At 41.8% G+C, this 21,286-nt stretch overlaps 2 protein-coding genes across 2 annotated transcripts in view; one reads left to right on the top strand and one right to left on the bottom strand.

The window, feature by feature from the left end:
* Nucleotides 1-1,548: 1,548 nt before the first annotated feature.
* On the bottom strand, nt 1,549-14,766 carry ZNF746 (zinc finger protein 746). The gene is made up of 7 exons (XM_074267580.1): nt 14,336-14,766; nt 11,326-11,625; nt 11,071-11,197; nt 8,637-8,750; nt 5,306-5,491; nt 4,185-4,310; nt 1,549-2,933 (listed from the first exon to the last, which is right to left on the bottom strand). The coding sequence occupies exons 2-7, from the start codon at nt 11,608-11,610 to the stop codon at nt 1,873-1,875; spliced, it is 1,899 nt and encodes a 632-aa protein (XP_074123681.1). The 5' UTR covers nt 11,611-11,625; nt 14,336-14,766; the 3' UTR covers nt 1,549-1,872.
* The window catches only part of KRBA1 (KRAB-A domain containing 1), a 66,578-nt gene continuing 58,756 nt past the window's right edge, over nt 13,465-21,286 (top strand). The window contains 2 exon segments of the mRNA XM_074269543.1: nt 13,465-13,509; nt 14,655-14,878. Of these exon segments, the coding sequence (XP_074125644.1) occupies nt 13,465-13,509; nt 14,655-14,878 (269 nt within the window).

The following is a 21,286-nucleotide window of genomic DNA, read 5'->3' as shown; positions in this document are numbered from 1 at the left end:
GATTCATCTTATTTTAAGAGATCCATGGGCCCCTTGCATCCTGGGTAAATTGTCTGTAGAGGATGTATAGGATATCGACAGAATGAAGGACTTTCATTAAAAGGAACACCCACACCAGTGAGATAACATTATCAAAAGATTACAATTAAACAAGGCACCTTAAAGTGTGTAAAGGGTATTAAAAAACAACTAAATTTTGATTTTCCCAAAAAATTTGCCCTAACATAAACTAAAAATCAGCAATTATTATTCCCCAGGGTGGGCATGCAGGCAGTCTAATCCCAGGAATATATTTTGAAACATCAGGTCTACCATTATATGGTATGGTCTGGGGCTTAAGTTTTAATTTTTATTAAAAATAATCTGCTTTTTTCCCCCTCCCTTAACAAATAACACCAATCTCATATGTATGAGGAAATATATAGATATAATCCTTTTTCTTCTCTTTATCAGTTTTCTCTCCATAAAACTTGTCCTGTTCATTCCCTCAAAGAGGAAAGAAACATCTATAGTGATAATTTTATGAAGTTCTTCCCACTTGGGACACGGAACTCTCCTGGGATGATTGACTAGTTTTTTTCCAAGGTAATTGGTTAAATCAAAACCAGTTAATAGGTTATGGCAATACAAAAATAATCTTAAGAGTAGGATTCTAGCTGTGCAACTACTTAGAGTAAGTCCCATCCTTTCTGGGGATGCTTTCTTGTTTGGTCATATTACCTAACCAACCTTACAGACTTACTGTGAGGGATAATAAAGCATTCTACAAATGCATGAAAAGGTAAACAAAAAGACAAGCTGGTTCATATGGGAAAGCCCTAGACCTGGGCAGGAGAATTGACTTTTTCTTGCTCTACCACCAACTAGTGAGCTATGAGAACTAGAGGCAAGACCCCTCAGTGCAACCTCGTCTCTTCTATAAAACAGAGAACTTGAATTAGATGCTCTCTATGGTTTCTTCCATCTCTTAATTTTCCATGATTCTTTTCTACAAGGAGCCCAATGGTAACCCTATGTTAGGGCCCCCGTTTTCACCAGATTTCCTTTAAAAGGCATGAATGTGAATCTGACTTTCCTAGGTGATGGAGACCCTCTAACCACCTCCACACTCCCCACTCTTACAAAGATATATGTACCCAACAGCCTTCATTCCACGAGGGTACCTTACAAATGACACTCAAAACCCTGAGAACTTATTGCTATCAAGGGGTCTGTCTATCCAGTCCTTAAGGTCAAAGCTATCATTTCAATAGCCTAGAGCTGCAAACCTGCAATCCTTTTTGACACTGGAAAAGTCAGCTTCAGGGTTGGGTCAAGTCCTTTTTGCCCTTTCTCTCTAGCTGATATAGTCTTTTAAGTACATTCACTTTCACATTTGATATGGATAGGAGACCCCAATTTCAAAAGTGAAAATGTTTTTTCTAACTTGTCAAATCGTAGGTAACTGGAAATGGAAAAAACCGATTTTAGTGATGAGGAAACTTGATACCTGGGGGAAGAAAAGTGACTTGCCCGAGGTTGCAAAAAGGTAAGTCATTGCTGTTGTTATTTTCCTGGATTTTTATTTAGGGATAAAAAATTAAAGTTTCATATTAAATTATTAAAAATTCTACAGTGCGAATGCACAATCTAAGAATTCTATTTTGTTTGCAAGTGGAATTTTTATTGACAGCTTCTCTCGCTCCTTGTCATGATCAATTTTAGGTGACTACTATTTGTCATCTTACATTTGCTATTTTCTTTTCATATTTGCCATGTTTGCTGTCTCCATTCTCCTCCTAATATCCTGGTATCTGGAAATTTTATTTTTCAATTTGTGAACTGGCAGCAGCATCGGGATAGGGAGCTGCCCAGTTCCTGATCTGCCCAACCTCACAGACTGTTGCCATCTGTAGGTCCTAGGGCATTCAGACCATAAGTCCAGTCACTCGCCAGTTCCGTTGGGGTCAATGGTCCTTTGGAGCCAAGACTCTTAAAAGGATCTGGGAGACTGCTGGTGGCTGGCGGGAGGGGTGGTCCGAGGGCCGCCCCCTTAGGCCCTGCTGTGTGGTTACGCTGGTGTTTGCGGAGGTGGTCCTTACGGATGAAGCTTTTGCCACAGGCCGAGCACGTGAAGGGCCGCACTCCCGTGTGGGTGCGATAATGGTCGATGAGCTTGGAGCGCTCCGTGAAGCGCTTCTCACACTGGGTGCAGGGGAATGGCCGCTCACCTGTGTGCAGCATCCGGTGCCGGATGAGATGGGCCGGCCGGGTGAAGCACCGTCCACATTCCCCACACCGCAAGGCATTGCCGTCTCGGGCTGCCGAGTCCTGGCCCGACCTGGCGCATCCCCGCTGGTGGGTGCTCTGGTGAATGGTCAGGCTGATCTGCAGCTGGAAGCTCTTCCCACAGGTGCTGCAGGTGAAGGGCCTTCCCCCAGGGGGCGCCGGCGGATGCTTTTTAAGACCCAACTTGTGGCCAAACCCCTTTGTCCGGCCTGGGTACTTGCAGGATTCACTGTAGGGTCTTGGGCTCTGACTGGGATTTAGAGCGCCTCCCCCATGATCAGGAGCGGAATAAGTCAACCCTTCAGGACCAGTCCTGGGAGGAAGATTCATGGGAGGCTTGTACCTTAAATTCCATCCCCACCTGACTCCACCGAAGAGCCAATCTCCAGGCAGGGTTTCTTCCGGGGCCATAATTGGGTTGAGCTCACTGAGATCTCTTTCTGGCCGGGTGGGTTCCCTTAGCCCCAGCAAGGTTTCCTGGGAAGGAAAGGGGTTACCCTGATTCTCCCAGGCTGTATCTTGGACAGTATTGGGGAAGAGCCTAGAGACCTGGCCCGGTTCAAATAGAGCCCCATGGGCCTCCAAGTGGGCAGGGTGGACTGGGGCTGCTGCGGCAGCGACTTCCTCCTCTTGGACCTCCGTTTTAATCACGATTTTCACATCCGCTGAAAGACAGAAAGAATCTAGATGTCACTGGTTTCATTAACTAAACTTGGAAAAGATGTGAGAATCAGAAATGTGGGAATCTGAGGACTTAGATGTCAAGAATGAGCTTTTGTATAGATGTATTGTAACCCCCCCCCCAAAAAAAATTATAGCTATAATTCTGAAGTAACTAATTTCAAAACATTAACTAAATGCTCATAAACCTAAAATAGCCACTACTGAGACATGCAAATTTTTGACCAAAAAATTTGTGACCCACGACAAAAATATGGGACTTTCTTATAGGAAGTAGGATGTGTGTTTCCAGATTTTTTTTATCAGACTAATGTCCACAGCAGGAAAACCAATTAGTTTATTAATCTGGATTCCATTTATACTATTAATAATTCAAATGGTTTGTTTCAAATAAGACATTCTGACTTAATGAAGAATATTAGTAATCGCCACAAGAAAGTGAAGAATGTGTTTGAGTTTCTCTAAGCACTTTTTAATTTCATCTTCACGCAAGATGGTGTGGGAATAGCTGATGGAATAAACAGAGGATTTCAGTCTCCCAGGAGATGTGAATTTGAATACTCTTATGTGAATATAGTCAGGAAGACCCTGGGCAAAGTCTGGAGATTTCTAAGTGTCCCCAGACAAGTCTTTCTAGGATTAACAGGTGCTGATTTGTACTGTTAGAAGGTTTCCTCATTGGAAGTTCCCTATGCCAATGAAATCACAGATCTGGCATGTGTGCCCTTTCTTTCTTCCCAGTCCTCAAAAGTATTTCACATGAGTAATGTTTTAAATTCATTGCATTTCAACATGAAACGAGTCTTAGCTGGGTAGTACACAATGGACAGAGCACTAGGCCTGGAGTCAGGAAGCTGAACTCAAATCCAGTGTCAGATACTAGTTATGTGACCCTGACAAGTCACTTAACTTGTTTGCCACATTTATATGGAACTAATAATACAATCAATCTCTCCAGTACTGTTGTGAAGATCAAATGAGATAAAATTGCAAAGTGTTTATCACAGTACTTGGGCACATGGTAAGCCCATAGCTAATGCTTATAAATGCCTTAAACTTAGATATCACTATTTAGCATATACTGACATCTATTACTAGGGTAGAGGGTTTTTATTATTATTATTATTATTATTATTATTATAGCTATGATTTGCTGATATTTCTAAACACATTTTAAAGTTTACAAATGTGTTCTACAAGTATGACATTTCTTTTCTTCCAGCTCCCCATCATACCTTCTGAAGAGGCCACAGTACTGAGTTTCAGGGTTCCATCTGAGCATGCTGAAGAAGGGTGGTGGGGTGGCAGTTCTGCCTGCCATGAGTTGGTTGGGATGGCAGTGGAAAAACTAGGGTGCATACCTGTAGACAGGACAGACCAGAGTGCTTGTTAGAGAAACTGAGGGGAAAGGAAGAGAAAAGTGTCCCCTGATATAGAAAAACTGAAGGGGAAGGAAAAGAACGGTGACCCCTGGGTTAGAGAAACTGAGGGAAAAGGAAGAAAAAGGTGACCCCTGGGTTAGAGAAACTGAGGGAAAAGGAAGAAAAAGGTGACTCCTGAGTTAGGAAAACTGCGGGGGGAAGGAAGAAAAAGGTGACCTTTGGGTTAGAGAAACTGAGGGGAAAGGAGAAAGGTGACCCCTGGATTAGAGAAACTGAGGGGGAAGGAAGAAAATGGTGACCTCTGGGTTAGAGAAGCTGAAGGGGAAGGAAGAAAATGGTGACCTTTGGGTTAGAGAAACTGAGGGGAAAGGAAGAGAAAGGTGACCCCTGGGTTAGAGAAACTGAGGGGGAAAGAAGAAAAAAGGTGACCCCTGGGAAACAGAAACTGAGGGGGAAGGAAAAGAAAGGTAATGCCTGGGAAACAAACTGAGGGGAAAGGAAGAGAAAGGTGACCCCTGGGAAAGACCAGCAGACCAGACCAGATCCTGCAGACATCTAAGGCTGGAGGTGTTCTGAATGGCCACAGTGGTTCTCTACTATCACCCTCCAACTCTATTTCTCTTGTTCCTATTTCCAAAGCACCCAAGAACTTATGGACAATACAAGTTTCATCCACAGAGCCCTCAGAAGTGAAGAGGGACAACTGGTCCAAGGGACACAAACAAGGCAAAATATCATATGAAGAGCCAGGATTAGAAGTTAGTGATCATTATATCATAGGAGCCAGAAGCTTCCAGAAATCATTTGCCTTCAGGCAGCTAAAGGTCTTAACAAGGCCAGATGGCTCCTTATTCATCAGAGGTAACCTGGCCCACCCACCCCAGCACTTTCCTCTGAATTCTGCTTCTAGTAGGTAAGTAGTCTTGTCCCCTTGGCTCCCTGGGTCCCCCTTTATCCCCCTCTCAAGGACTCACCAGGACTAACATCAGTAGAAAGTTCTGCTGCCCCAGAGTTCAGCTGACTTAGGGCCCATGATTCTTCTCCAGTGTCTGGCTGACTGGCCACCCATGCCTCTACCCCAGAAGCCTGTTGCCCCTGGAGTCCCAGTTCTCCCTCTTGCTTGATCTGAAGTAAAAGGTCAGGAGCAGGAACAGGAGATCCTGCATGAGAGAAACAGACAGCACATTTATACATTCTGGGGTTGGGAAGGAAAACAAAACATTCTCCTCAGTTTCCTCATCTGTCAAATGGGAATAATAACTCGTACCCCAACCTACCTCACAGAATTGTTATAAAGGCCATACAATGAGATAACGGATGTGGAAGGACTCTGAAAATGATAGCTATATGGTGCTATTATGATGTAAGAACCTTGACTGTCATCCCTCCCCACCCCCACTCTCACCAAGGCTCTGAGTTCTAGTTCAGACTGTGCTGTTGCCTTGCTTGGCAACTTCAAAACAGTTTTTAAAAAGTCTTCAATGCCTTGTTTAGTCAAGTCCTCAACAACATGGGAATATTGAACTAATACCAGATATAGCTGTCAAGAAGATGGCTACTTAGTTAGGAAGACAAGATTAACATATTATAAAACAGGGTAAACTGTTTCATTTTTGGTTTTGTTAAGATTCTTAAGAAATGTTCACTGAATTGGTCAGCCTGCCATCTGGGGGAAGGGGTGGGGGGAAGGAGAGGAAAAGTTGGAACAAAAGGTTTGGCAATTGTCAATGCTGACAATTTTTACCATATGCATATATCTTGTAAATAAAAAGCTATTATATTATTATTATAAATTTTAAAAATGTTCACTGAAATTAATTAAACATAGGCACATAGATGATTAAGTACAGGTCTAAGTGATTCAGATTTTGAGTGCCACAGGAACTGAAGTATTCTAAGAGGCACAAAGAGCAGACAGGAAAAACTTCATGAACTTACAAAGTCTTATATATATATATAATATATATATTTTGTTTTATTTACAAAACCTATGCATGGGTAAGTTTTCAACATTGACCCTTGCAAAACCTGCTGTTCCAACTTTTCCCCTCCTTCCCCCCATCCTCAGCCGTACCCCTAGATGGCAGGTAGTCCAATACATGTTAAATATGGTAAATAAAGTTAAATACAATACATGTATACATATTTATACAGTTATCTTGCTGCTCAAGAAAGATTGGATCTAGAAAGAAGGTAAAAAACCTGAGAAGGAAAACAAAAATGCAAGCAAAAATAACAGAAAAAGTGGAAATGGTATGGTGTGGTCCACACTAATTTTCCATAGTTCTCTCTCTGGGTGTAGCTGATTCTCTTCATTATTGAACAATTGGAACTGGTCTGGATCCTCTCATTATTGAAGAGAGCCACTCATGAACTTAAGTCTTGAGCTAGTCCTTAAATAATGGTGAAGGAACAGGGGCAGCAAATGTCGACATGGATAAAGTACTGCCCTAAAGTCAGGAGGATCTGAGTTCAAATTTGACCTCAAAGACTTAACACTAGCTGTATAACTCCACACGTCACCTTACCCTAATCACCTCACCAAAAAAAGGAATGGTGAAATTGAGAAGAACAGATGGATAAGAAAAAGAAAAACATTGTAGGATTGTGATTTGCCCAAGAATTGCTTTCCAAAAGGGTGAGAAAGAAATCCCAGCTCTCAAAGAAACTAGTTTTCACCTAGCCACTGGGCACAATCGGCTTGCTCCTTGATTTAACAACCTGAAAGCAATGACATGAGAAGGCAGATCACACCTACAATATGTAATCACATCTTTGGAGAAATAACAAAATTACACTTTGAAGGTGCCTCAGTCCCATCTTCTTGAAACAACATGGACAACCAACTGTGTTTTCAAATGGGAACATTTTATTATTTTTTGCTGCATTTCAATGACATTTTGATCCATAAGAAAACCGTGAAAAGATGCAAAGAAGTTGTAGGCTTCCCCCTTCACTGTTTCTCATCTATGCCTTCCTGATTCATTCCTTCCAAATCCTATTCCTGAAGGCCTCAATGTCTCATACTAGAGAGTAATTACTTAAAAGGTAAGCTTATGATGACTTATGGTGAGAGGAACCTAAGAGTATTTACATTTTCAAAGCAGGCTCTGCAAGACTAAAAAACCTTTGGAACCCAAAGAAATGATTCAATGGTGAAATTTCAGGCATTATGGGACAGGCAATGGGAGAAATAATGGGCCCTATGTTGAGATTAGAGAGGTAAATATCAAGGAAGTCCTAAAGTTCAGAGAAGACTCATCCTCTGATAGAAGAGTCTAGCTTCTCTAACCCTTCATCAAACAGAGGTGACTGGCTCTTTGAAGGCTATGCCAGCCAGCAGGTATAAGTTCTTACAAGTCCTACCTAGCTCGCAAGGCTTCAAGCATGGGCCCCAGACTGGACTCAATATTTGTCACTTAAGGAATAGGGTACCTAAATTAGGAAAGATTCATCACCAGGCTGTGACCACAGAGTGAAGAAGGAATTAGTCACAGGCATTCAAAAATGCCATCTGACTAAGTCACAACAGGGTTGGCATCAATGTCAATAAGGAGAGCACTCACACTGAAAAAAAAATTACAGATGGTTAAGAATTGATGTTTCCATCCTAAGTCTGGTCATCCTTCATGGCTCTTCAACAGTGAGATGATTCAGACTAGTTCCAATGATCTTGTGACGAAGAGAGCCATCTACGCCCAGAGAGAGGACTGTGAGAACTGAATGTGGAGCACAACATTGTGTTTTTACTCCTCTTGTTGTTGTTTGCCTGTGTTTTATTTTGCTTCTCTTTCTTTCTTGTGTAGCATGATAATTGTATAAATATGTATACAAATGTTGGATTTAATATATATTTTTTACCATGTTTAACATATATTAAACTACTTGTCATCTAGGGAAGGTATGGGGAAAGGGGGGGGGGGCGATATTGGAATACAGGGTTTTGCAAGGGCTAATGTTGAAGAATTGTCCATGCATATGTTTTGAAAAATAAAAAGCGTTAATTTAAAAAACAAACAAACAAACAAACAAAAACAAAAAAACAAAAACCTAGGTGTCCTTGCTTTAACTACATTTCCAAGCTCTTCTCATAATAGCACAAAATATGTTTTGCAAAGGTGAATTTTAAAAGTTAGCCATGCATGTTTTGAAAATAAAAAGCTTTAATTTAAAAAATAACTCAAATATAAAATGAAAACTTCTTATAGTTGACTTTCAAGTTCAACATTATCTTCAGAAAGCAGTCTTCCTCCTACCATCTCCCTTAATTTTCCCATTTCTTCTGCTTTCTCCCCAATTCCTCACCTGGGTTTGGGTCTGTATGGATGTCTGGATTCTTGGGACCCGCACGTCGCCAGCCACATGGTTCCTTCCCTTGTTCAATCCGAGATAGAACTTCAGGTTTGGAAATGGCATAGTCTAACAAAAGAGAGAGAAGTTATCCACTGTCAAAGACTGGCAACCAGGCAGATGGAAGTGAATCAAGAAAGACTCATTCCTAGAGAGGCCAGTTTCTCTGTCTCTTCAGGCAATAGGGTGTACCACTTAACCCTGCCTACATATTGTATATTAAAGATGATTATTTCATGGTGAAACTCTGTTAGGAAATAGACTGTTGCCTTCAGACATTTAGTGACTAATGAGAATCATGAAATAAGGAGAGGAAGGTAGAGGAAAGGAATATTACTTTATCAGGTCACATGGAATGAACAGAGCAGAATAATACTAGTTGGTAACAAGCGGAGATTCCAAAAACTTGGCCCAGGGAGTCAAGAGAAGGGAAATAAACAACTGTGGGAGAGATAAGATATTTTTCTCAAGGACATTCAGCTCAACCCTCCATATAACCCTGAGCATAATACTGAAAAATGCTAGAAAGAATCCTCAAACTTGAAGAATATAGCTAGCTCAAGTCTTCTCTACCTAAGCAGTATTTTGGGGACAAAAGCATTAAATCCATGGACCACTGAGTTCTTGAGAAGCAGAAATAGAAAGACTGGAATAATCACTACTCATTATTCTAATCAGTTCATATATTGGGGTGAGCACTGTTTACACAGAGGAAGTCAGTTGCCATCAAGTTTTACTGGACACTTTAATTTGAATTTCAAATATGAGTCACATATATTGGCTGATACGCAAAACCTGATCATAAACATAAGTACCCATACCCAGAGCAGGGATCAATAAGCTGTCTGGACTTGTAGCTTCCTTTGAGGAAGAGGATGACTAAACTTTATCCACAGGCTTGGCAGAGAAGGCTGTGATAATGGCCAGCAACTCTTATGCAAATAACATGAGCAAAAGACATTTCAGGACCAGGGTCAGCAGAGAAACCAATTTCACCAGACAAATCAAGCCTATCTGCATTAAAAATATTTAAGACCAAAGCAAGATCCATCCAAGGGAATCAGGCCTCCTTCTGGGTCCTGAAGAAGAGTTATTTGGGGGAAGAGGGAATGTGTGGTATTCGCAGGAGTCACTTCCCACTTTTGTGTCTTTCATTTTAGTGTTCTTTGAGCAGTTGTTTACTACAAAATCAGTTCAATGATACAGTGTTACAATCCACTTTACATGAAGGAACCTTATATCAATAAATCTTACACTAAAAACACCGATAAGGTCTCTGACCTCATTTAAAGCAATGTCACAGAAACTCCTCAGGGTCTTTACCTGGTGGCAATTTCCTTTTCCAGTCTCCTCTCTTACTAGCCATTAATCAAACTCTGGTTTAAGCTGGTCTTCTTATTCTCTCCCAATATATTACATATACTATATCATTTTGCTCACGGCCTGATATGTTCTGTTCCTTTGTAAAAGACAAAGCCCTTAAACAAATCTTTTTCACTCTTCAAGGCCCAGACCAAGCCTGATCTTTCTAAAGTCTTCTCTGGTCACTCTGAAAACCCATAGCTCTGCCTACACTGTTTGCTTGGGAATTTAATCACAACTCTAGCTCTTCACATGCTTATGATACTAGCTACATGATCTTGGGCAGATCCTTTGAACTTTCTGGGCCTCAACTAGTTTGTCTATAAAACAAGGGGATAAAAGTAGCTGATTTGTTAGGTCTCAAAGAGACCTAAGAATTCATCAACTGAAAACACTATCCAAACAAGCATTCCTCCAGCTCACTCTCTATGCTATCTCTGACAAATGGTCATCTAGCTTTTGCCTGAAGACAAAGTAATGGGAAACGTGCTACCTTCTGAATTGTATTTTGTTTGGGCCAGTCTAATTGTTAGGAATCATTTCACCAAACAGGTTTTTATATAAGCTATCTGTCAGTAAAGACAAGTTTTTATTTAAGCTTGAATATTTTGAATAGCCTTGAAGATCAGAGGGCACAAAATCTTACATTAGATTGACACCCCCTTACTACTCATAAAAAGGCCAGACATTAGGACAGGTGGCCACAGTGCAAATCAGACTCTGTCCTTCAAACCAATTACTTCACCTATCCTGACCGACAGGAGAGTGCTCAAGGTTTCTGGTAAGATTGAAGTGCTAGGCTACAAATAGGTAGGAATGGGATTTTTGACTTTAGCTGATTCAACACCATCTCAGCTGAGAGGTCAGCCAGGCTCATAACTACACCAGGCCAAAAGAGAGAAAGAAGGCTCCTGATCAACTTCTTTGATTTATCTATGTAGAATCTTCGTTGGAGGAAAGCAGGACTAAACTTTTGAGACCACAGATAACTGCTAATAGGGAAAAAAAAAAAAGTCTAGCATCTTACCCAGGGAGACCAATGTTTCATAGTTGCCCCTCATCACATGCTTATAAAGATCTTTTTGCCATTCATCCAGCTTGCCCCACTCCTGTTCCGAGAAATACACAGCCACGTCGTCAAATGTCAGGGGCACCTAAAACCACAAAGATTAGATGTTTTCACACACATATATACATAAGCTGGGGGGGAAGGGGGGGTCTCATCTGTTCTTTCTGCTCCGGGTTGCCTGCCCACCCATCTCTTTAGACCCGGTATTATTACCTTAGGGACCTCCCCTTTACTGCTTGGGGGCAGCCGTAGGATCCAGAAATTTCTGTTTTTCAGTAGATTCTCCATGTTCTCCAGTCTCCTTTCCAGCAGCCTGTACTCCTGAAGCAGGGTGCCTAGCACGGCCCATTTGCTCTCCAGCTGATTCCCAAACTCTACTGCCATTTTCTCATAGTCACACAGCTTCTTTTCAGCTGTGCCCGTCCGTCCCTCCAGGGTCAGTAAGCGGGCAGCCTGGGATTCAATCTTTCTTTCCATGGCCTGAATTGTTGCTGCCATTGTCCATGGAGAAATCTCCCAGAAATGATAAAAAAGACCAGTTTCACTCCTTCTGTTTACAGTATTCCCCAGCTGGATGCCCCAGAACTATAACTATCATAAGCAAGGGGGAAGCAGAACTAGGGAGTGAGGTGGAAAATGAGGATGCAGGATTATTGTATCATAAACTGAGATTGGGGGAGAAGGAGTAGACTACAGATTTGTCACAGACTCTCACAGTGCCCTACACATAGCAAGCATTCAATAAACGTTTGTTGAGATGACGATATAGCCAAAGAACAGTCTATTCATTCAACTAGTATGGCACACACTGAACTTTCTAGGCATTTGTAGCTGTAGTAGTATCATCCACTGAAGAAGAGCTTGTTAAGGAGATGAGATCTTGTACCCACTGGAAATGAGAAAACACCCTAAATAACAACCCGAGATGCCAAAAAGCAGTATCTTATGAGGTGGTAAACAAACGTTGTAGATGATAAGTACTATGGGAATTCAGAGGAGATCAGACTTCCCAGTATTTCAGAAAGTGGTGAGCTTGCTGTCACTATGGTTATTTAGTAGAAGTGGCGTGATCATCTGTCAGGAGTTACATAAAGGATTCTGGCATTGTATAAAGTGACCCCTTATGGCTCTTTCAATTCTGAGATTCTCAGAGATGGTTCTGAGAGAGAATGGCTTTGAGGGAAGGATTTCAGGACCAGGATGGTTCCTAGGACAAAGCAAAACTGTGGACATCTTGATCTTTTTTGGCTAAGAGCCATTTACTGTTAGCACCCTGCTCCAATATAAATTCCTTATCCTGGTCCTGCACACTCCATTCTAAGTTCTCATCTCTGAGCTCTTTGAGCAGATTCCTTCCTCTACGACTGCTTTCTCTCCTTCTCTACTCCCATCCACATTTTTCAAGGACACAATTAAGACCTGCCTTGTCTATGAAATTGCTGTTATTATTGTATTTTTACTAAAGCCCTACTTTACTGCGTTACTTTGATGTGGAGGTGACCCTGGATTTCTGAAGGCCATGCCAGCAGAACACAAGTGCTCTGGCAAATCCCAATTCAGAAAAGCTGTGAGTGACAGACTCAAAAGTCGTTGTCTGAGGACCAGGTTAAGTTGGTGTGAAAGGCTCATCATTAATTAACTGCACAGTGACAACTTTTTAGCTACAACTATTCTTAAATTCGTCTACTCAAAGCAGAAAGGGGTTCCAATTATCATGTGGTATAAAGAATAATCATAAAACAAACAAGATTTATATATTATAATATTCCCATTAGGATTTATGAAACACTATTCTCGACTGATATTCATAACACTCCTATCAGAAGAATAGTATCTATTATTTACTATGCCCATTTTATTGAACCCCAGAGAGTTTGTGACATACCCAAGTTCACAAAGTAAAAAGCAAAACCAGATTAGAACCTTAAAAACAAATTTAATGCTCTTTCTACTGTATCTCAAGGATAAAATAGTTAAGGGTTTTGGGAGAGCGCTTGAATTTGAAATATGAATGTCGAGACTACAACTGTTTTACTCCTAAGCATGCTACCCCCCCCCCAAAGCCTTTCCCTGACTCATCCAGATAAGTGATCTCTAGGAACAAACAGCATTTGTCTATGGCACTCAGTACTTACTCATTCTACGGCCTTGTGACAGCCTTTGTATTGTCTAATATTGATATTTACTATTTTCTGGGCCCTTGTCACACATCTCCCCTGCTCCCTACAAGTTCTTTTAGGACAGCTTCTGTAGACTAGGCTTAGCTAGGCAGACATGCAGCAGATGCTCAGAAAAAGCTGTCTGGACTAGATTTCACTCGTGTTACAATAAAGTTGGATTTTCCATACTAAAATGGAACTTGTGGCTCTGGGTGACAAGAAACGGAGAAAGGAGGAAGTAGGGGATGGAAGGCAGGAAGGAGGAATGGAAGGGAGGGAGGGAATAAAAACAAGAAAAGGAAAGAGCCTGCAGAAGATAATGGGGATGGAGATAGAAAGAGAAGTAAGGGGGAGAGGGGGGAAGTGAAGAGGAACTGAGAGAGATGGGAAAAGAGAACAGATAAGGAGGTGAGGGGATGGGAAGAAAAGGATGGAGGAGAGAGAAATGGAACAGGGAGGATGGGGAGGGGAAGAAAAAAGAAAGGAAAGGGAAAGGAAAGAGGAGGGTGTGTGGGGGGGGGAAGTGAGGAGAGTGCAAAGTAGAAAAGGGAAAGTAAGAAGAGAGAAAGAAGACGGATCAAGGGGGTGTGGAGGGGAGGGAGGATGGGGAGAGGAGGAAGAAGATGGGAGGGGAAAAGAGGGAAACATGGTGGGAGGGAGGGGGGAAGAGGTGTGTACCAGGGAGGTCGGAGAGAATGAGCAACACGGCCCTCCCAAGCTCCCGGCAACCCTCCTGGCTTCGCGTCCCTCGGTCACTCGAGTAATCTCCGATCTCTTACTTCAACACAAAGCTGGGGGAGCTCCCACACCTACCCCCACCCCCCGCCAAGCTCCCGGGGGAAACGCAGGTCACGCGGCGCTGCCCGCTCTCCACTCAGAGCCCCCGCCCCAGCCCGGGCCCCTACCCCAAACCTCACTGCCCCTTCCCCCACCCCCGCCCCAGCCCGGAGACACGCACACTGCGTCCCAGGCCCAGCTCGGTGCAGGGGGGACCCCCCCCGGGCCCCCGAGTGCTTCCTTCCCCCTCCCCTCCCCGGCCGGGGCCGCGCGGGGGGATCTCTCACCGAGCAGGAGCCGCCTCGGCCATTGCCCTTGGTCTCGTTCCCAGGCCCGGGGAGGCTGCAGCAGCGCGCGCGGGCGGGCGGGCGGACGGCGGGGAGGGCTCTGGAGCTGGCCCTTCCCCTCCTCCTCCTCCCCTTCTTCCTCCTCCTCCCCCTCCTCCCCCTCTCCCTTCGAATGCAGGGCCCCTTCTCCACCCGCGCTCGCTGCGGCTGCGGCTTCGGGCCTAGGAATAGGGGACCCACGCTCCTCCTCTTCCTCCTCTTCTTCCTCCTCCTCCTCTTCCTCCTCTTCTTCCTCCTCCTTCTCCTCCTCCAGCTGCAGCTGTTGCTGCTGCTGCTCTACGGTCGCTCCAAAAACAGCAGCCTGGGAGCCCGGTACCCCACGCCCGAGAGGCTTCCTGGAGGCAGCGCGGCCCGCACAGCGCCACCTGCACCGGAAGGGACGAACAGCAGCGGCCCGGCCAATGGACCGCCCAGCCCTGCCTGGCCCTACCCGGCCCGGCCCGGTCAGGCTCCGCCCAGCGCCCGGCCCGCCGCCTCCGGCAGGCCGCGAGGGCCGCATGCAAAACAGCTCGGCTGCCCCCCCCCCCCTTCCGCTGGGCCCGCCAAGTCGGAGCCGGCCCCGGCTCCCCCGTCCAGCCGTGCGGCCTTTGCCCAGGCCGTGCTTGCACCCTCCCGCCCGGATCACCTTCCGGGCCGCGCTCACCCAACTATACTTCTTATTTTAAGACTGTGCAATGTTTGATTTTCTCATCATTTATTCCGTGCATATTGCACAGGGTGAGGAGGAGCAAGGCAAGGTTTAGGTAAGCTCCCTCATCTCCCCTGGTTGTGCCTTGATCTGTAAACATGCATTTTCTCCTGTTACCTGGACATCACTCCAGCTTCAACACAGGGGATGCACAATATTACATGGTAGCATAAGTAGGTAAAGAGCACTAGAAAGTTGTAAAACAATCTGTGTTCTCGGAGCAAAGAAAATTATCCCGAGGTTTCGATCAGAGCATCCAAAAGGCGTTTATTAAGTTCCTGTAACATACCAAATATTTTGCTAATCGTTGGGCACGCAACGACAAAAGTGAAATGTAATCAACTTATATTCTATTTTTAAAAATTAATTTCTCCTTGTACAACCCCCTCATTGAGGAAAATCTTTAAAAGGAAACAATAAAACCCTCGATCCCTAGCTGAATCAGTCCTGCAAACAAATCCTACATTGGCCAAATCCAAAATTATGTATCTTTCTGGATTTTAAGTGGATCACATGTTGGAATTGCGGTTTACCCATGGCATTGACCAGGATTCTAAACTTTGTCAAAGTTGTTTTTCCAAAGGCAATTGAACAAATTGTCTTCCTAATCCTGTTCATTTCAATCTTGATCAGTTTCCTCTAAAACTGTCTACTTCATTTCTTAGGGTACAATAATCTTTCACCATTTGAATCGCAGCAATTTGTCTTCTGCTGTAGGAGGATGCTACTTTGTTTCCTTTTCTTTTCTTTCTTTTTTTTTTTTTTTTTTTCTATTCCAAAAAGGGCTGCTATAAGTATTTTTATAAAGATAGATTTTTTTTCCCCCCTCCTTTGATTTCTTTGGGGTAAGGGAGGATAGGCGTGGTAGTGGTATAGGTGGGTCAAATTACTTTCTAGGAATTTTGAGGGCTTGGCTTCCAATTGCTTTCTGGAAAGCCTGGACCAATTAACAGCTTCCCCAACAGTGTATTAGTATACCTGTTATCCTGCAGCTCCTCCAGCATTTGTCATTTTCCTCTTGTGAATTGAAATCTTAAAATTACTTTAGTTTACATTTCTCTAATTACATTCTATTCAACCAAGTGCTTTGAGAGTTTACAGGGAAAAGGTGAAGTCAGGGAAGGTGGCCTGTTTTATTCAGCCTGTTTCTGACTTCTTTTATCCAGCTGGACCAAGGAATTTTTTGAATAGACCTGATTTCTTCCACCTTCAAAAGACAAAGATTTGTTCTCATTAAAATATAGGCTCCCAGAAAGTGGATTGTGACAGAAGGATTTCTCTTCAAAGGACCCATTATTCCTAAAACAGCTTAAATCCTGTGAGATTGGTGATTTCTGTTGTTTACTGCCTCAGTTTTACTGATGATATTTTACTAAACATTGAAGAGAAGTCAGAAATGCTGAGGTCCTGGAAATATCAGAGAAATGTTTAACTCAACACAAAGAAAAATTCTTTCCAAAATGAAATGCATTTCTTGGGTGGAGGTGTGCTGGCAACTGATAACAGTGAATTTATTGTAGAAGATTTCAAATGGAAGCTGGATAACTCTGGAATGGTATGAGGAGCTTCCTGATTTGTGTAGGAATTTCACTTTCCTACTTCTGAGAAATTTGGGTTTCTGTGGTAATTCCAGCCCACATGGATCTCTCCCATTCTGATGTCCTAAACTTCATCATTTACTTCCCTGCTCTTGAATTGTACCTTTAAGACTCCTTTGTCTTCAACAAGACTCAGTTCTCAGAAGCAGGACTCTGCCAGGTGCTCCTCTTTTATCCATCCCCTCAACACCAGGCTCAGGGTTGGCCCCAGAAGTGGGTATATGGGGAAAAAAAGTCCAACTTTTAAGTTTCTCATTAACTAGCTATGTCATCTCTGGGCTTTGGTTTCCTATTTAGAAAAGGGCAATGTATGAATTTGTAGTAGGAAAATTTTAGATGATCTAGAAGAGTATTTTCCTCTCTAAAATTACATGTTTAGTTCCTAGATTTCAATACCCATAAATCAAAATAAAAGTGTGCTGATACAGATACCTTTGTAAACTTCTTTTTGGAGCCTAAATTTCAGCCTTCTTAGACCAAATTACATGCTATTCCTCAAACTTTGAAATGAAAGCAACTTCAGGGAGGGACTTTGACTTGAAATATAATAATGAATCAGTGAACTAATATAAGAAAGCCAGCCAAGACTGGAAGAGTTAATAATGGGGACAGTTCCATGCAGAGGCTATAAAGGTCTCTATTCCCTCTCAGATCTTCACCTGGAAGGTGGGGAACCAGGTCCTTCAATCAGCTTCCCAATTATGAAAATGAGAATACTTGTCCCATTATGAGGCTATCTAGAAAACCTTGAGATTCATAACCTAGTACTTTCTCAGCCTCCCCATATCCTTCATTAAGCTAGGCTGGAACTTGTCCTAGGATCCATCAGTCAACATAGATTCATTTTTATTTGGTTATAAAAATAGATTCTCTCCTGGAACTGTCTCTCCACAGGCTCTTGTACTATTTTAGAAGGATCTCTTCTTGACATGTTGATTTCTATTAGCCTCTGCCCAAACAGTTCATGGAAAGAGACCCCTTAGTATGACTATCAATTGAGGAATGTTTGGGCAAGTCATGGTATTTGGTTGTGATGGAATATTAAGGTGCTATTAAAAAATGATGGATGCAGGATGTTTCAGAAAAAACCTTGACTTATACTAACTGATCCAAAATGAAGTTAGCAGAACTAGGAAAACAGAGTACACTGTAACAGCAACATTAAACAATAATTAACTATAAATGGCTTAACTATTTTTAGCAATATAATGATCCAAGATAATTCCAAAGAACTTATGATGAAAATGCTATCTTCCAGAGAACTGATGAAGTTTGAAAGCAGATCAAAGCAACTTTTTTTTTTGTTTTTGTTTTTTAACTTTGTTTTTCTTGGAGATTTTTAGAGGTCTGGATTTTCTTTCACAACATTGCTAATATGGAAATATGTTTTGCATGACTGTACATATATAACCTTTATCAAATTTCTTGTCTTCTCAGTGAAGGAAGAGGGAAAGAAAGGAGGGAGAAAAATTGGAACTCAAAATTTTGAAAAACAAATTTCAAAAATCATTTTAGATGAATTATACTTAGAAAAATGTATATATTTTTTTAAAAAGCAAAAAGAGGCACACACACCCCAAGCTCAAATCTAAGATACTCTATGACTTTCCCTATTAATCAGTTGCTCTGCCTCAAAACCAAGGCTGATCAATGTATATTTATGTATACATAAATCTGATGTCCCCAAATCAAATCAAATCAACAGATATTTATTAAGTAACTAAGTATCCAGGATACAAAGGAAGGCAAAAAGAATCTCTGCCCTCAAGGAATTCACAGTTTGATGGCAAAGATAACATCTAAACAGCTTGTACAAATAAGATTTACGCAAGATAAATTGAAGATTGTTGTTGTTTGTCCTTCAATTCTGGAAAAAGACCATGATATCAGGAAGATGATGCCATAACATTCAAGTGAGTTGGATTTAAGTGAGGGTGGGCTGTACAAAGTCACTAGTCTTACTTTTTCCTCCAGAGCCATCCAGTTCCAATGGCAAAATATAGATTAAGATGACTGGAGATGGCCCTAGATGCAGTGGGAGACCTTGCGCTTTTTAAGCTTAGGTCTTTAATAGGTCTCTGCTTGATTGAGGCAATACCCAATCAGTGATTAAGGCAAGGTAAGAACTGAGGCAGAGAATGACCTCTTTTACCTAATCAAAAAAAAAAAAAAAAGCCAATCTGTAGAGAGGAAGGGAAGAAAAGAAAAAAGAGAGAGAAGAAGGGAGAGAGGGAGGGAGAAAGGAAGGAAGGAAGGAAGAAAAAGAAAGAAAAAAAAGAGAAAAAGGAAGGAAAAGGAAGAGAGAAAGAAAAGAAAAAAGGAGGGAAGAAAAAAAAGGTAGGAGAGAAGGAAAAAATAAATCAAAGGAAAGAAAGAAAGAGCTGTGTTGTCCAATTGATCTGTTTTAGCTGGTTCCCCATCAGGGAAGCTGGATTCATAGAGGTTGTTGTTTGTCCTTCCATTCTTGAAGAATACCACGACAATAGGGAGGTGACACCATGACTTGCAGGTGAGTTGGATTTAAGTGAGAGAGGCTGTACAAAGTCACCAGCCTCACTTTCTCCTCCAGTGTCATCCAGTGGCCAGATAGAGATCAGGATGCCTAGAGATGGCCACAGGACAAATTGGAGATAATCATAGAAAGAAGCCCCTTAAGAAATGCTTGGCAGAGCTCAAGTATCTTCCTCCCCTCTCCCTTTTTCCCCATACACACCAAGAATCTGAAGTCCAAAGAAGCTTTTAGCCTGGTACTTTGGGCCTTAAAAAATATAATCCCAAAATATCTTTTCAATTCAATAACCATTATTTCTTGACTTCTAATAAAGGAAGATGTTTGGGGAAAATCTCTAGATCATCAGTAGTGGTCCAAATTTCTTCTCAGTGAGACCCCATGTGATTTTTTGGTTGTAGAATTTGGAAAAGAACTCTATACCATATTCCTGAGAAATTAGGTGTTATTGGGCTTAGCCAGGCTATTGAGGAGTTCCCAAGCCCTGGATGCAGCCAAAGCTGGTGCTAGAAGAGTGTCTAAACTATGAGTGATTGATTATCCATCTTCTAATTTTGAAGGCCTTATAAACACCTTCTGTCAATGATATTCCTTACCCTGCAATCTCAGTCTAGATAGAATATTGAGAAATTAGACAAGCTTCTCTCTGTGTCTTTAGCCAACTATCCATCCATACTTCCATTACAACTCCAAGAAAAGGAAAGGGAAAAAACCAGAAATGGAAATGGAAAAGAAATGAAAACAAAATAGAACTAGATTTTTTTAAATTGCTAGGTAATTGTCTTAATTGATTTGGTATAACATTGTTTATTATTAAATAATTCTAAAGCAAACTGTGGATAGTCAAAACTAGAAAATTAGTAGTATTCTTATCTGTTTAGCCATGAGGAAAGCAATTTTAAAATTACTATAAACCCACAGTTATAAAGAGATTAGGGCAGAGAGTACTAATAAGAATTTGGATTTCTTGCAAAGCACCATGGATTCAAGTCTCAGAATCCCCCAAACAGATATGAGTGTCAGAAGAATCCAGGAGGTTAGTAAAGAATAGCAGAACAAGGTTGTTTTGGTGGTGGGGCTGCATGCTTGCTTAGAGTATTCTCTCAGTGTATTCTCAGTAAAGAAAATCACCCTGTCTTAAAGTAAGAATAAAATCTTTTTGTTCAAATTGGAATGGATATCCCCCCAAGATTTTAATCAAAGCATTTAGAAGATATACATTAAGGATGTGTATGGGTGTGTTTATGAAATTTCTTCCTGGAAGCCATCTTTCTAATATCTTCATGATTTTTGACCAAGTTCAGAATATCATATACTACTGAGTCAAATATAGTCCTGCCTTATTGCCAGGCAAAATTTAGGTCCTAAATATGGGTAATGGTGGAAGAAGCTAAAGCAAGAGCTGAGATCAATAATCTATTCCCTCCATCTGAAAAAGGGATAGCCTCCATGATCATAAACTACACAGAGAAGCAACAGTAATATTTTTTATTATAGCTTTTTATTCAAAACATATGCATGGATATTGACCCTTGCAAAATCTTATGTTCCAAATATCCCCTTCTCCCCTAGGTGGCAAGTAATGCGATATATGTTAAACATGTGAAGCAACAGTAATATTGCCTTATTTACGTACCATAACTTCTTTAGCTCTTCCCTGATCAATGAACATCTTTATTACTAATACTACATTGCTACAAAAAATGCTTCTCTAATATTTTGGTGTATGTGGGACCTTTCTTTTTGACTGTAATATCCTTGGAGTATGTGCCTAGCAGTGGTCAAAGAGTATGGATGTTTTATCTCTGTTGGGAAGCATCTCGGGAAGCAGTGCATTAAATTGTATCTGGGAGGCAAGAGGAGCAGGGTTCCAATCCCACTTCTGATATATAACCATTTTGTGATCATGGGCAGTCACTGAACTTATTAGTATCCCAAGCAATTCTCTCAGATTGTAGGTTGCAGAGAAATTTTCAATCTGTGATCTCCATTAGTACAGGAAGTTCCTCACTGAAAGCACTCTGAACCAAGGAAACCAGAGGTCCATTTAAAAGCCTCAATATTCTCTAAACCCCTCCCCCTCCCGTTTGTTTTCC

The sequence above is a fragment of the Sminthopsis crassicaudata genome, chromosome 5 (assembly GCF_048593235.1).
Source record: "Sminthopsis crassicaudata isolate SCR6 chromosome 5, ASM4859323v1, whole genome shotgun sequence".
In the NCBI taxonomy this organism is placed as follows: domain Eukaryota; kingdom Metazoa; phylum Chordata; class Mammalia; order Dasyuromorphia; family Dasyuridae; genus Sminthopsis; species Sminthopsis crassicaudata.
Note: the sequence above shows the minus strand (reverse complement) of the source record. Positions and strands in the feature narration are given on the sequence as shown.

Excerpts from the sequence above, each read along its gene's own strand:
- ZNF746 (XM_074267580.1), bottom strand. The coding sequence starts at position 11,610 with ATGGCAGCAACAATTCAGGCCATGGAAAGAAAGATTGAATCCCAGGCT. Across the intron at positions 4,311-5,305 it reads TTCTACTGATGTTAGTCCTG|GTATGCACCCTAGTTTTTCC; the intron begins GTGAGTCCTTGA and ends TCCTGTCTACAG. Across the intron at positions 2,934-4,184 it reads TACTGTGGCCTCTTCAGAAG|CGGATGTGAAAATCGTGATT; the intron begins GTATGATGGGGA and ends TCTGTCTTTCAG.